The 12360-nt window shown below is 38.4% G+C and overlaps 1 protein-coding gene across 1 annotated transcript; it reads left to right on the top strand.

Moving 5' to 3' along the window:
• Nucleotides 1-10358: 10358 nt before the first annotated feature.
• LOC129285069 (receptor-like serine/threonine-protein kinase At2g45590) lies at nucleotides 10359-12190 on the top strand. Its single transcript, XM_054920617.1, has one exon. The coding sequence runs from the start codon at nucleotides 10515-10517 to the stop codon at nucleotides 11772-11774; it is 1260 nt and encodes a 419-aa protein (XP_054776592.1). The 5' UTR covers nucleotides 10359-10514; the 3' UTR covers nucleotides 11775-12190.
• Nucleotides 12191-12360: the final 170 nt, after the last annotated feature.

The raw sequence follows: 12360 nt of genomic DNA, 5'->3' as shown, positions 1-12360 counted from the left end.
ACTTTTAAGTCTCATTCCCCGTGGTTAATATTTTTACAGGAGCGAGTCCGGCCGAGAAAGCACCAGAGGTGTAACTATGGTGTATGAGACACCATCTTTTACGTTGCCTCTTATTTTAGATTATACAATGTATCTTGTGCCAACTTAGGACATATCTTCTTTGTGAAGCATGTAAACTCTAATCCTTTTTATTAAAAGTATTTATATGACCAAGAGGATTATGTCTGTCCCTCTTGATTTATGATCTGATTTGAATAACATGCTATGAGGATCATGTCTGTCCCTCATGGTTCTAATTGTTTTTTTTTGAGATATTTTAAGACCTGTGGTATATTGTCTTGGATGTATCGTGGTAGAAATTTTTCTACCATGATAAGGGTTCAATAAAAAAAAATAAAAAAAATAATTTGTTGAATTAATGATTTGCGAAAAATCGGTCTGTAAATTTGAGGGTGTTACATATTGGTATCAGAGCATATAGTCGGTTGGCAATATACATTGTTATGGTGCTTCTCATTGTATGGCCATGATATAGCTAGGCTAATTTTATTATTTATATCTTGTATCCTTTAGGAGGGGAGAGAAAATGCCTGTTACTCGTGGTAACTCAGGATTCCAACATGAGCACCTGCCACCGCCACTGCCAAATGAGGAGCCTGACTTGGCGGAATTAAGAATGCTTGTAAAAACATTAACAGACAAGGTTCAAGGATACGAACAAGAGTTGACGGAGCTAAAGAGGCAAAAGGTAACTGAAAATGGAGATAGGGCTCATGTTGAGAGTCATGTGGGGGAAGGCAGTTCCTCACATCCTGCCACTCCGAGAGATCATGAGTCTAGAAGGAAGGAAATTAGGCAGGAGGAACAGAGAGCCCCACCGACCATTACTGATGTGTGGGAAACTGTTAGGAAGTTTAACCCTCCTACGTTTGATGGTAACCTTAAACCATCCGTGGTAGAGGAATGGGTGAAGAGACTCGAATCCATCTTTCGAGTAGTCACATGCACCAGCAATCAAAAAGTACAAGTAGCATTAGTGCTCCTAGTGAAAGGAGCAAGAGATTGGTGGGAGACAGCAGGGCCCAGGGATGATTCTACACTCACCTGGGAGGAATTCAAGGAAAAATTATTCAGGCATTACTTTCCATCAGAGTTAAGGTCTGAGAAGGAAGCGGAATTCCATGCCTTTAAGCAAGGGAACCTCGATGAGGACACATTCATTGCTAAGTTTCAGGAGTTATCTAGATACTCCACGTACCTGCAGTATAGGGATGATTCCGAATGGAAGGCTAAGCGCTTATTGGAGAAGGCTAGACCAGAATTGAGGGAACAATTGGCTCATCTAGATATCCGAGATTATGATGAAATGTGCATAAAACTACAAGTAGTAGCTCGCAGTAAGAAGGAGGTTGAGAGAGAGAAGAGGGGTTATTCATATAGTAGACCCCCAACCTACCCTCGACCCACCGGAGGCATTATGAAGAAAAACCATCAGGGTTCGAGTAGCTCATGGAACCAAGGAAGGCAGAAGGGTCCATTTCAAAGGGGCCAAGGACAGAGGAGCTATCATAGTAGTTATCACGGGTCACAGAGGAGCCCAACAGTATCTACCCCTGCCCCGAGTACAGCGAGCTCTCAACAGTGCACTAAATGCGGGCGTCGTCATTTCGGACAGTGCTGGGTCTGTTACATTTGTGGGAAACCCGGTCACATTGCAAAGTTTTGTGGGGACAACCAGGGCTCAAATATGAAGAACCCTTCCCAACATCCTACTGTCTCTGGCCGTGTGTTTGCTCTTACTCAGGACACCATGAACTCCCCAGATGCCATTAGAGGTAACATCAAAATCCTTCATCATGATATTGTTGCACTATTTGATTCGGGTGCTACACACTCTTTTATTTCTGAAACTTGTGTAAAGAACCTTGATTTGCCTGTGTGTATTTTACCTTTTGATATGAATGTGTCTACTCCTGCGGGAGAATCTGTAAGGACTGCTAAGGCATGCCTTAACCTAGTAGTCGAGTTTAAAAATAGGAAAACAACTATGGACTTAATTATCCTACCACTGAGAGGTATGGATGTAATTGTGGGAATGAATTGGATGGCTGCAAATGGTGCTATCCTAGATTGTAGAGAGAGGAGTGTGTCTTTATCTTCTTTGTCGGTGACCCCAGTCGAGACTCAAGATCATGTTTTCTTGTCGGCGGCGCAAGTTGATAGATGTATGAAGAAGGGTTGCCAGGCCTACATGGTTTTCTTCTCTATCCAAGCTGAGATTGATGAAGGCGTGAAGAATATCCCAATTGTCAAAGAATTTGCGGATGTATTTCCAGACGAAGTCTCCGGTTTACCCCCAAAGCGCGAGGTAGAGTTCTCAATTGAATTGGTACCCGGTACAGGGCCAATTTCTAAGGCTCCTTATCGGATGTCCCCTTCAGAGTTAGCGGAACTGAAAAAGCAAATTGAAGAGCTACTTGAGAAGGGTTTCATCAGACCGAGTGTTTCACCTTGGGGATCTCCAGTCCTTTTTGTAAAGAAGAAGGACGGAAGCCTCCGATTGTGCATTGATTATAGACAATTGAACAAAGTAACCATCAAGAACAAATATCCACTTCCGAGAATCGATGATTTGCTGGATCAGCTTGTGGGATCCGCAGTTTTCTCAAAGATTGACTTAAGGTCAGGGTACCACCAATTGAGAGTAAGAGCAGAGGATATACCTAAGACAGCATTTCGGACGAGATATGGGCATTATGAATTCATGGTGATGCCGTTTGGACTTACGAATGCTCCTGCGGTATTCATGGATTACATGAATAGGATCTTTCGACCCTATTTAGATAAGTTTGTAGTAGTGTTTATTGATGACATTCTTATTTATTCAAAGGATGAGGAGGCTCATGGTGAACATTTAAGAATCGTCTTGCAAGTTTTGAGGGAACATAAGCTTTATGCCAAATTAAACAAGTGTGAATTTTGGCTCCAAGAAGTAAAGTTTTTGGGCCATGTTGTGTCCAGAGACGGAGTTGCGGTGGATCCTAGCAAGATTGATGCAGTGATGAAGTGGGAACAGCCAAAATCTGTTACAGAGATACGAAGCTTTTTAGGTTTAGCAGGTTATTATCGTCGCTTTATTAAGGGATTTTCGCAAATTGCGATGCCCTTAACTAAGCTGACTAAGAAGGATGCCCCATTTATTTGGACTGACAAATGTGAAGCTGCTTTCCAAGAATTGAAAAAGAGGTTAACCACTACTCCAGTATTGACTATTCCTGACCCTGTGGTGCCGTACACTCTGTACACTGATGCTTCTTTAAAGGGTTTAGGATGTGTTTTGATGCAAAATGACCGAGTGGTTGCCTATTCCTCCAGACAGTTGAGACCACACGAGGAAAATTACCCTACTCATGATTTGGAGTTAGCTGCAGTTGTGTTTGCTCTGAAGATATGGAGACACTACTTGTATGGATCTAAGTTTCAAATCTTCAGTGACCATAAGAGCCTGAAGTATTTATTTGATCAAAAAGAGCTTAATATGAGGCAGCGACGATGGATGGAATTTCTGAAGGATTATGACTTTGAATTACATTACCATCCGGGTAAGGCTAACGTGGTAGCTGACGCCTTAAGTAGAAAGACTATTCATGCTGCACATTTGATGGTTCATGAATATCATTTGTGGAACAGTTTTCATGATGTTCCAGTAGATGTGATTGAACATCAAATGGCCGCACTCCAGGTAGCAGACTTTGAGAGCAAATTCTGGGAAGATCTCAGAGTCTCACAGCAGAGTGATGACTACTTAAGGAATATAAGGAAGGAGATAGTGGTAGGTAAGGCCCCAAATTTTACCATCTCTGAGGACACAGTGATGAAGTATAAAGGTAGAGTTTGTGTACCTAATGATCCAAGATTGAGGAATATCCTTTTAGAAGAAGCTCATAGGAGCAAATATACAATTCATCCCGGTATAACTAAAATGTACCATGATTTGAAGCGAGGTTGGTGGTGGCCAGGAATGAAGAAAGATGTAACTGAATTTGTTTCTAGATGTTTAACGTGTCAGAAGATAAAGATAGAACATCAGAAGCCAGCTGGAACACTGCAACCGTTAGATATTCCAAAGTGGAAATGGGATGATATTTCCATGGATTTCATCACTGGACTGCCAAGAACACCCTCGAGTAAGGATGCTATTTGGGTGATAGTAGACCGACTCACCAAATCAGCTCACTTTTTGGCGATCAAGTTTACCTCTACATTAGAGAAATTTGCTGAGATATACATTAAGGAGATAGTTAGACTTCATGGTATACCCTCTAGAATTGTGTCAGATCGTGACCCAAGGTTCACTTCAAACTTTTGGGGTGCGCTACAGAAGGCTATGGGTACCAGACTGAGTTTTAGCACCGCATACCACCCCCAAACAGATGGACAAACAGAGAGGACGATCCAGACTTTGGAGGACATGTTGAGAGCTTGTGCCATTGAACTACCAGGTAGTTGGGATAATCATTTGCCATTAGCTGAATTTGCTTATAATAACAGCTATCATTCTAGTATTGGGATGGCGCCTTATGAGGCCTTGTATGGAAGGAAGTGTAGATCGCCTTTGTGTTGGACAGAATTAAGTGAGAGGAGTATCATTGGTCCAGAAATTGTAGAGCAGACCACCCAGAAGATTGCAATGATTAAGCAAAAATTGCTAACCGCTCAGAGCCGACAGAAGAGCTATGCTGATAAGAGGAGACGGCCGTTAGAGTTTGAAGTAGGAGATCATGTATTTTTGAAGGTTTCTCCAGTGACAGGCATTGGTAGATCCATTAAGGCAAAGAAGTTGACACCTAGATTTATGGGCCCGTATGAGATCTTGGAGCGAATTGGATCTACTGCATATAGAGTTGCATTACCTCCACAGATTGCAGGTATCCATAATGTGTTCCACGTATCACAGTTGAAGAAGTACAACCCGGATCCCTCCCATGTTATTGAACCTGAAGAAGTAGAATTGAGGGAGAATTTGACCTTTAGATCCGAACCGGAGCGAATTGAGGACTTTAAGGACAAACAACTACGCAATAAGACCATCCGACTCGTGAAGGTGATTTGGAAGGGTGGAGCCCTAGGTGATGCTACTTGGGAAACCGAGGAGAGTATGAGGCGAGATTATCCACATTTATTTGCTTAGGTACATAGTTTCTATGCTTATCTATTAAATTTTGAGGACAAAATTTCTAAAAGGAGGGGAGAATTGTAACATCCTGATTTTTTATATAATAAAGAAATTGTGGAATTTAGGTTTTGAAAAAAAATGATAATAATAGGAATTTATATTATTTGAGGTTATTTAGAAATAATATTATGGTTAGGTATTTAATTATGAATTTAAAAATTTAAATTTAAAACCACATAAGCAATATTTAGTTAAGATATAATACATAAATAATTTTTTTTATGTATGTGTTGAAAAAAAAGAGAGAAGGTAGAAGGAACAAAAAAAAAGGGGTGGAAGGTTGTTGTTTCTAAGTCCCACATTGGTTAGATGAGGGAAGAGAAGAGGTGCCTTCATGTATAAAAAGGAGGGGGTGTGTGCATTAGGAAGCATGAGAGGCTAAGATGCAATTTAGAGAAAATTGCAACTTTTGGCCCAAAGGTTTGAATAATTAAATTCAAACCTATAGTTTTTTTAATATAATTTTGGGACTCACAATCCCATTTTTATATTATTTTTCTCTCTTCCTCTCACGTTGCTCGGCGTTTTCTCACAAGGGGGGATTATTTTCTTTTTCTTCAGGTATGTTCTAACTTTCCTGTTTAGATTAGCATTTAAAAATTTATTTAATTACAAAATTAATTTTATAGTTATTTTCTAAATAATATTAGCTTTCTAGTGATATGATTATTTTGTAGGATAGAGTAAATATTTTGATTAGGATTTTTCTATAGGATAGTTAATCTGATGATATGATGGATTAAAAATATAGGTTAAAATTCTTAGGGATATAATAAATATTATAGAATATTTTCTTGAGGTTGAAACTCATGTTTAAGAATTTTTGAGTTAAAATCTAGATCTATATGGTTGAATTTATGTGGAATCTGAGACGTAGGGATAAACCTATGATTATTAAATATTTATTTAAGTATGAATAGGTATTTTTGAGGTTATAGAAAGGTGATTTGAGGCTTCAGGATAATTCTAAAATTTTTAATTTATTTTTGGATGAATTTTTAGAATGTAGAAGGATGAAATTGTGATACTAGAAGTGAATTGAGGATAAAAAAAATAGTTCATTAGGGTACGAGAATTTTAGAAAAGAATTTGGGAAGTTAAATGAGGCATAAATCTTAAATTAGTGTTAATATGGACTATAGATTTAAGACTTTCTAACTCTTTAAATTAGAGTTATTTATTTTAATGTAAAATTAATATATAGTATTGTGAAATAATTATGTAGATTATATTGACAAAGATAGTGGTGAAAAAGGAGTTGTGAAGGGGAACTTGTTATTCAAGACACAAGGTAACCATTATTAATGTGTTGTGATGGGTGTGTTTGTGAATGGTTATGTGTTGTTTTGTTGTTTGGAAAAATTATGAATTATTGAAAATAAATACTGTATATACTTGTTTGAAATCATTGCCAAGTGGGTTAAAAATTTATTTTTGTTTATCATGATGAGATATTATTGTTCGGATATATTTCTGTTTGGATATTTGAATGATGCATGACTTGTCAGGGTATTTTAATGTATGGTGTTAATGGGAATTTCTGTTCGGTTAATTATTACCACGTGGTAAGCCCTCATTGGACCCAATGAGTGGCGTGTCGCTTGGTCCAACTCACCTTTGGCCGGGTGATTTGGCGTCCGAGCATGGCGAAAGGAGGATATAAGGTGCAGTCATGCAAATTAAATACTTGTTCGGTTTGTTTGAAAGTATTGTTCGGTTAAATGTTTTGTGTGCCCACTTAGCAATCGCATGATTAGTTACATCCGCATGCATCATTACATATTAATTTTGGTTACTGAGACTTTTAAGTCTCATTCCCCGTGGTTAATATTTTTACAGGAGCGAGTCCGGCCGAGAAAGCACCAGAGGTGTAACTGTGGTGTATGAGACACCATCTTTTACGTTGCCTCTTATTTTAGATTATACAATGTATCTTGTGCCAACTTAGGACATATCTTCTTTGTGAAGCATGTAAACTCTAATCCTTTTTATTAAAAGTATTTATATGACCAAGAGGATTATGTCTGTCCCTCTTGATTTATGATCTGATTTGAATAACATGCTATAAAGATCATGTCTATCCCTCATGGTTCTAATTGTTTTTTTTTGAGATATTTTAAGACCTGTGGTATATTGTCTTGGATGTATCGTGGTAGAAATTTTTCTACCATGATAAGGGTTCAATAAAAAAAAATAAAAAAAATGATTTGTTGAATTAATGATTTGCGAAAAATCGGTCTATAAATTTGAGGGTGTTACAGAGAGAAATTTAGATCTCCACTCCAAAGGCACCACTCTCTCCCAACATCCCTCCACTAAGTAGCAATCACGGAGCACATGCATGATATCTTCCCTGTGATGCAAACATAAAGCGCATAAGGTATCTGTCTGTAGTCTTCTGACAGCATAAAACATGTTCATCATAATCCTACCGTGACTGCATACCCACAAGAAAGTTTTATTTCTTTGAGGAATAGGAGCCTTCCATAACTTCCTCCAAAAGCCTCTTCGAGTCATATTACTGGTAAGGGATAGGCCTATATAAGTAGACTCAATAGTAAGCTCACCACTATTATTCCATCTCCACCGTATTCCATCCTCATCAGGTGAAATTCTCATGCGAAGAATCTCTTTAACCACAATCAATGGCAAAAAGTCTTTAAATTTATGTCTATTCCAGCTGCCCGAGGGATTAATGTATTTATCTATTGTCTCCTCACAAACTTCATCAGACAGTAGGTTAGTAACATAATAGTCCCTCGTGGTGGGGTAGCCAATGATCTTTCCAAAATCTAATATGAGTGCTATGACCTAACTGCCATGCTATTAGTGTCAAGCCATGCATCACAAATTCCTGTCCAAGCACTAGAAGCACGTTGTCTAGTTTCAACAGTAGATATCACATTGTCTCCACATTTATACTTCTTTCTCATAACTCTCACCTATAATGCATCCCTTCTTTTAATCAAACCCCAACCAAGTTTCATCATGAATGCCTTATTTTGTTTATGAGCCTCCCTCAGACCCAAACCGCCATCTTCTTTCCTCTGACACATATCTCCCCAAGGTACTAAGTGCATCTTCCTTTAGTTATTCATATTCCCCCATATGAATTGCCTACACTTTTTATCAATCTCGTGACATGTATTAAGAGGTAAAGGCATAGATTGCATTCTGTATGTTAGGATAGCAGCAACCACAAAAGAAACTAGGGTATGTCTGGTTGCTAAAAATAAAGAATTTACCTTCCAAGAAGAAAGATGAGTCTCCATCTTGTTCAACACATGTTGATATGTAGCTTTTGTGACTTTCTTATGTAGTAAAGGTACACTTAAATACTTCCCCAGATCTGTCGTAGATGTAAATCTCAAGAAATTACTTATCTTTGTAGTTTTACTTCTCCCTACATTCTCAGAGAAAAAGATCCTAGATTTATTGCTATTGACTTTTTCCTCTGATATACTGCAAAAATCATCAAGGCAAGCTTTAATCATCCCAGCTTGATCCAAGCTAGCTTCAATAAAAAGTAAAAGATCATCTGCAAAGAATAGATGAGATATAACAATCCCATTCCTTTTAAAGCGAAAGGTAACTAGTTGCCATTCTCCACTTCACCTTGAATTAAGTGTCTTAACTTCTCCATAATCAACACAAACAAATAAGGAGATATTGGATCTCCTTGCCTTAGCCCCCTAGATGGGGTAAGTTTCTCCCCCTTTTTACCATTCCATAACACTTGCATAGAGGCAGTAGAGAGACACTTAGTCACCAAATTCACAAATGCTTTAGGTATATTCAGTTCCTTAAAACATTGGATGATAAATCCCCATCTATCTCAATCATAAGCTTTCTCAAGTCAATCTTCAAGGCCATAAAGCCTTTCTTTCCTGAACATTTTCGAAAAGAATGAATAATTTCCTAAGCAACAATAATATTGTTTGTACTTTGCCTTCCAGGGACAAACTACACTGATTAAGGGCCACAACCTTAGGCATGACAGTTTTTAACCGTGAGGTAAGGATTTTAGTCACTTTATAAATGACATTGCTAAGACTAATAGGACGAAAGTCTTTCATTGATTCCAGATTCTCAATCTTCGAAATTAAAACAATATTTGTATCATTAATTCTTCCTACCAAATCAAGATGTTCAAAAATCTACTACACCAGCTGAAAAATTATATTCCCCACTAATTCCCATTGATTTTGGAAAAATAAAGGATTTAAGCCATCAAGGCCCGGGGCTTTGAGAGACCCATAGAAAACAAATTCTGTTTGACCTCTTGTAGAGTAATATCCTTTCCCAACAAATGTAATTCCGCTTGCAAGATTGTAGGAAATCTCCTTCCAAAAACAATGTGATTAGGAGAAGGCGATGTCTTTGAATAGAGGCTTGTAAAATAGTCTGTACCCATTCCTTTCAAACATTCTTTATCATAAATCCATTATTATCTTCCCCTTTAAGAGCTTCAATCCGCTTCCTTTTCTTGCAATTATTAACCATAATATGAAAATACTTGGTATTCTTGTCCTCTTGGGAATACCAATTACACCTAAACCTTTGCAGCCACATAATTGCTTCTTGCACTGACACTTCTTCCAACTCAGCCTATAGAGTACTCCCTCTATTTTTAAATATAAGAGAAATTAATCAACACATGTAGCTTAAAAAAAATAAGTTAAGTATAATAATTATATCTAAAAATAAAAAGAAATTGGAATAATTTTTTTATAATTAATAAAGTAATTTTTTTAGTAAAAATAAATATTAAATTTATGAAAAAAATTTAAACAAAACGTAACAAATACTTTTTAAAATTTATAATTTCCATTATAAATAAAAATAATTATTTTTTTCATATTAAAAAATGTACTAGTACAATCTAGAAACAATGTGCCATGAAATTTAAAATAAAAAAAATTATAATCAAGCCTTATATAAAAAAATTAATTATTATAAAATTTGTTAATAATTAAATTAAATTGTATTGTCAATAAATTTTATAATAATTAAATTTTTTAATGTGAGGTTTGAAATTTTTTTAATAAAAAACATACCTCTGAAGTGGGCGCCACTTCCCTTCCATGGTCTTCGCGTCGGCAACACGTAAGCAAGGACGAATCGACGCCCATTGGAAGATTACGCCACGCCACTCTCAGACGCAGCCTCCTTCTCCAACTCCTTCTTACAGAGACCAGACCACTTTCTTTTCTGTGATGACCCGTCTCGCCCTCCGGCACACGTTAGCCTCCGCCTCTTCCTCTACCTCAACCTCTCGATGTGCAAGTCCAAAAGCAGCACAAACGTGACCGAACCCATGCCCCGTCGATCTCGCACCTTCCAGTCATCTTCTTCTTCGCCTCATACCACCGCCAATAATCTCCGTCCCAATTCTTCTTCCTTTCAGCTCACCACAGAATCCACTAGCTACTACTACAAGGACTGGTCTAAGGGCTCCTCCGTTTCCACCGCTTCCTCTCTCTCTAGCCTTAAGGACTCTTTGCCTGATAACCCCCATATCTACGAGTTCTCCGAGATTTCCTCCGCCACTGGGAATTTCCTTTCCCAAAAACACTCCTCTTCATCTTCTTCTTCGTCCTGGAGATGCTCCATTCGCAACAAGGATGTTCTGGTTTTCCAGCGCAAGTTTCGCCGTCCCATGGACATGCCGGAGCTCCGAGATCGGCTTGCTGTCATCTGCCGGAGCCACCATAGTAGCTTGATCAAACTTCTCGGGGCATCGGTCTCCGGTAATTCCATTTATCTTGTGTATGACTATGTTCAGGGTGTGAATCTCGCTGATTGTCTTCGAAATCGTTTGAATCCCAGCTTCACTGATCTCTCTACGTGGCTTTCTCGGATGCAAATTGCCACTGATCTTGCCCACGGGCTAGATTACATCCACCATTTCTCCGGACTCAATTCGAATTTCGTGCACAACCATATCAAAAGTTCGAGCATCGTCATCACGGAGGATACTCTAAACGCGAGGATTTGTCATTTCGGAACCTCGGAATTGTGCGGTGAAATTGTCGCCGCCGAAACACCTTCCAGTTCCAATTCCTCGAAATTGAAGGAGCTGCAGAGATCCGGTAGCCGGACGGTGAGACTGGAAGGGACGAGAGGGTATATGGCGCCGGAGTATCTGGCAACGGGGATCGCGACGCAGAAATCGGATGTGTACGCTTTTGGGGTCGTGATTTTGGAGCTCCTCAGTGGGCAAGAGGCGTTGAAGTACGAATTCGATGACGACGGTGGGTATAGAAGGATGAGTGTGGTGGAGACGGCGAGGTTAGCTATGGCGGAAGAAGGTGGCGCGAGGAAATGGGTGGACAAGCGGCTGAAGGATTCGTTTCTGGTGGAAGCAGCAGCAGAGATGATTCGGGTCGGGTTAGATTGCGTGGAAGAAGATCCGAGTGAGAGGCCGGATATGGGTCGGGTTGCAGTATTTATATCGAAACTGTACTTGGATTCGAAGAGGTGGGCCGAGAGTATGGGAACGGCTATTGACCTGACTGTCTCATTAGCACCTCGGTGACTCCTCTGATTTTCGCGACGAGATTTTTCGTGTTGGAGTTTTTCTTTTCCTTTTTTTTAATTTTTTTTAATTTCTTAAAAAAAAATCACATTTTGTTTTTCTTGAAACTGTCAGCATTCAAAGAGTGACGAATATTATACGTTGTATATAATGAAAGAAAATCATCATTTTCAGAGAAGGAACTACGAAGGCTTGCAGAATGAAAGAATATATTTGGCCAAACAAAAAAAAAAAAACAGAATATAATGGCGTGTAAGTTGTAACAATTATGGTTAGCAATTATGTTATTTTCAAGTGCGAATTCATTGAAAAAGAGCGAGCACAGTGTGTGTAAAGAATAGACCAAAATATATTCGAGTGTCTTTGTTACTATATTTATACAAGAAAGGCTAAAAAGAGTGACTTTTTAATGTGTATTTGAAGTGAAAGTTTGGAAATTAATTTTGGTTATAATCGATTATGTCAAAATCGAGTTTATTATAATGTAATTTTTTTTTAACATTTTTACTTTAAAGATAATTTTAACAAATGAAATTTGTTTGGAAAGTTTTTAATAAAAGGCACTCTTGGATAGTTCTTCCACCAT

Source organism: Prosopis cineraria, unplaced genomic scaffold (genome assembly GCF_029017545.1).
Source record: "Prosopis cineraria cultivar Desert tree isolate PC_DT_omini unplaced genomic scaffold, ASM2901754v1 PC1, whole genome shotgun sequence".
NCBI lineage: Eukaryota > Viridiplantae > Streptophyta > Magnoliopsida > Fabales > Fabaceae > Prosopis > Prosopis cineraria.
The sequence above is the reverse complement of the archived record's forward strand: the minus strand, read 5'-3'. Positions and strand labels throughout refer to the sequence as shown.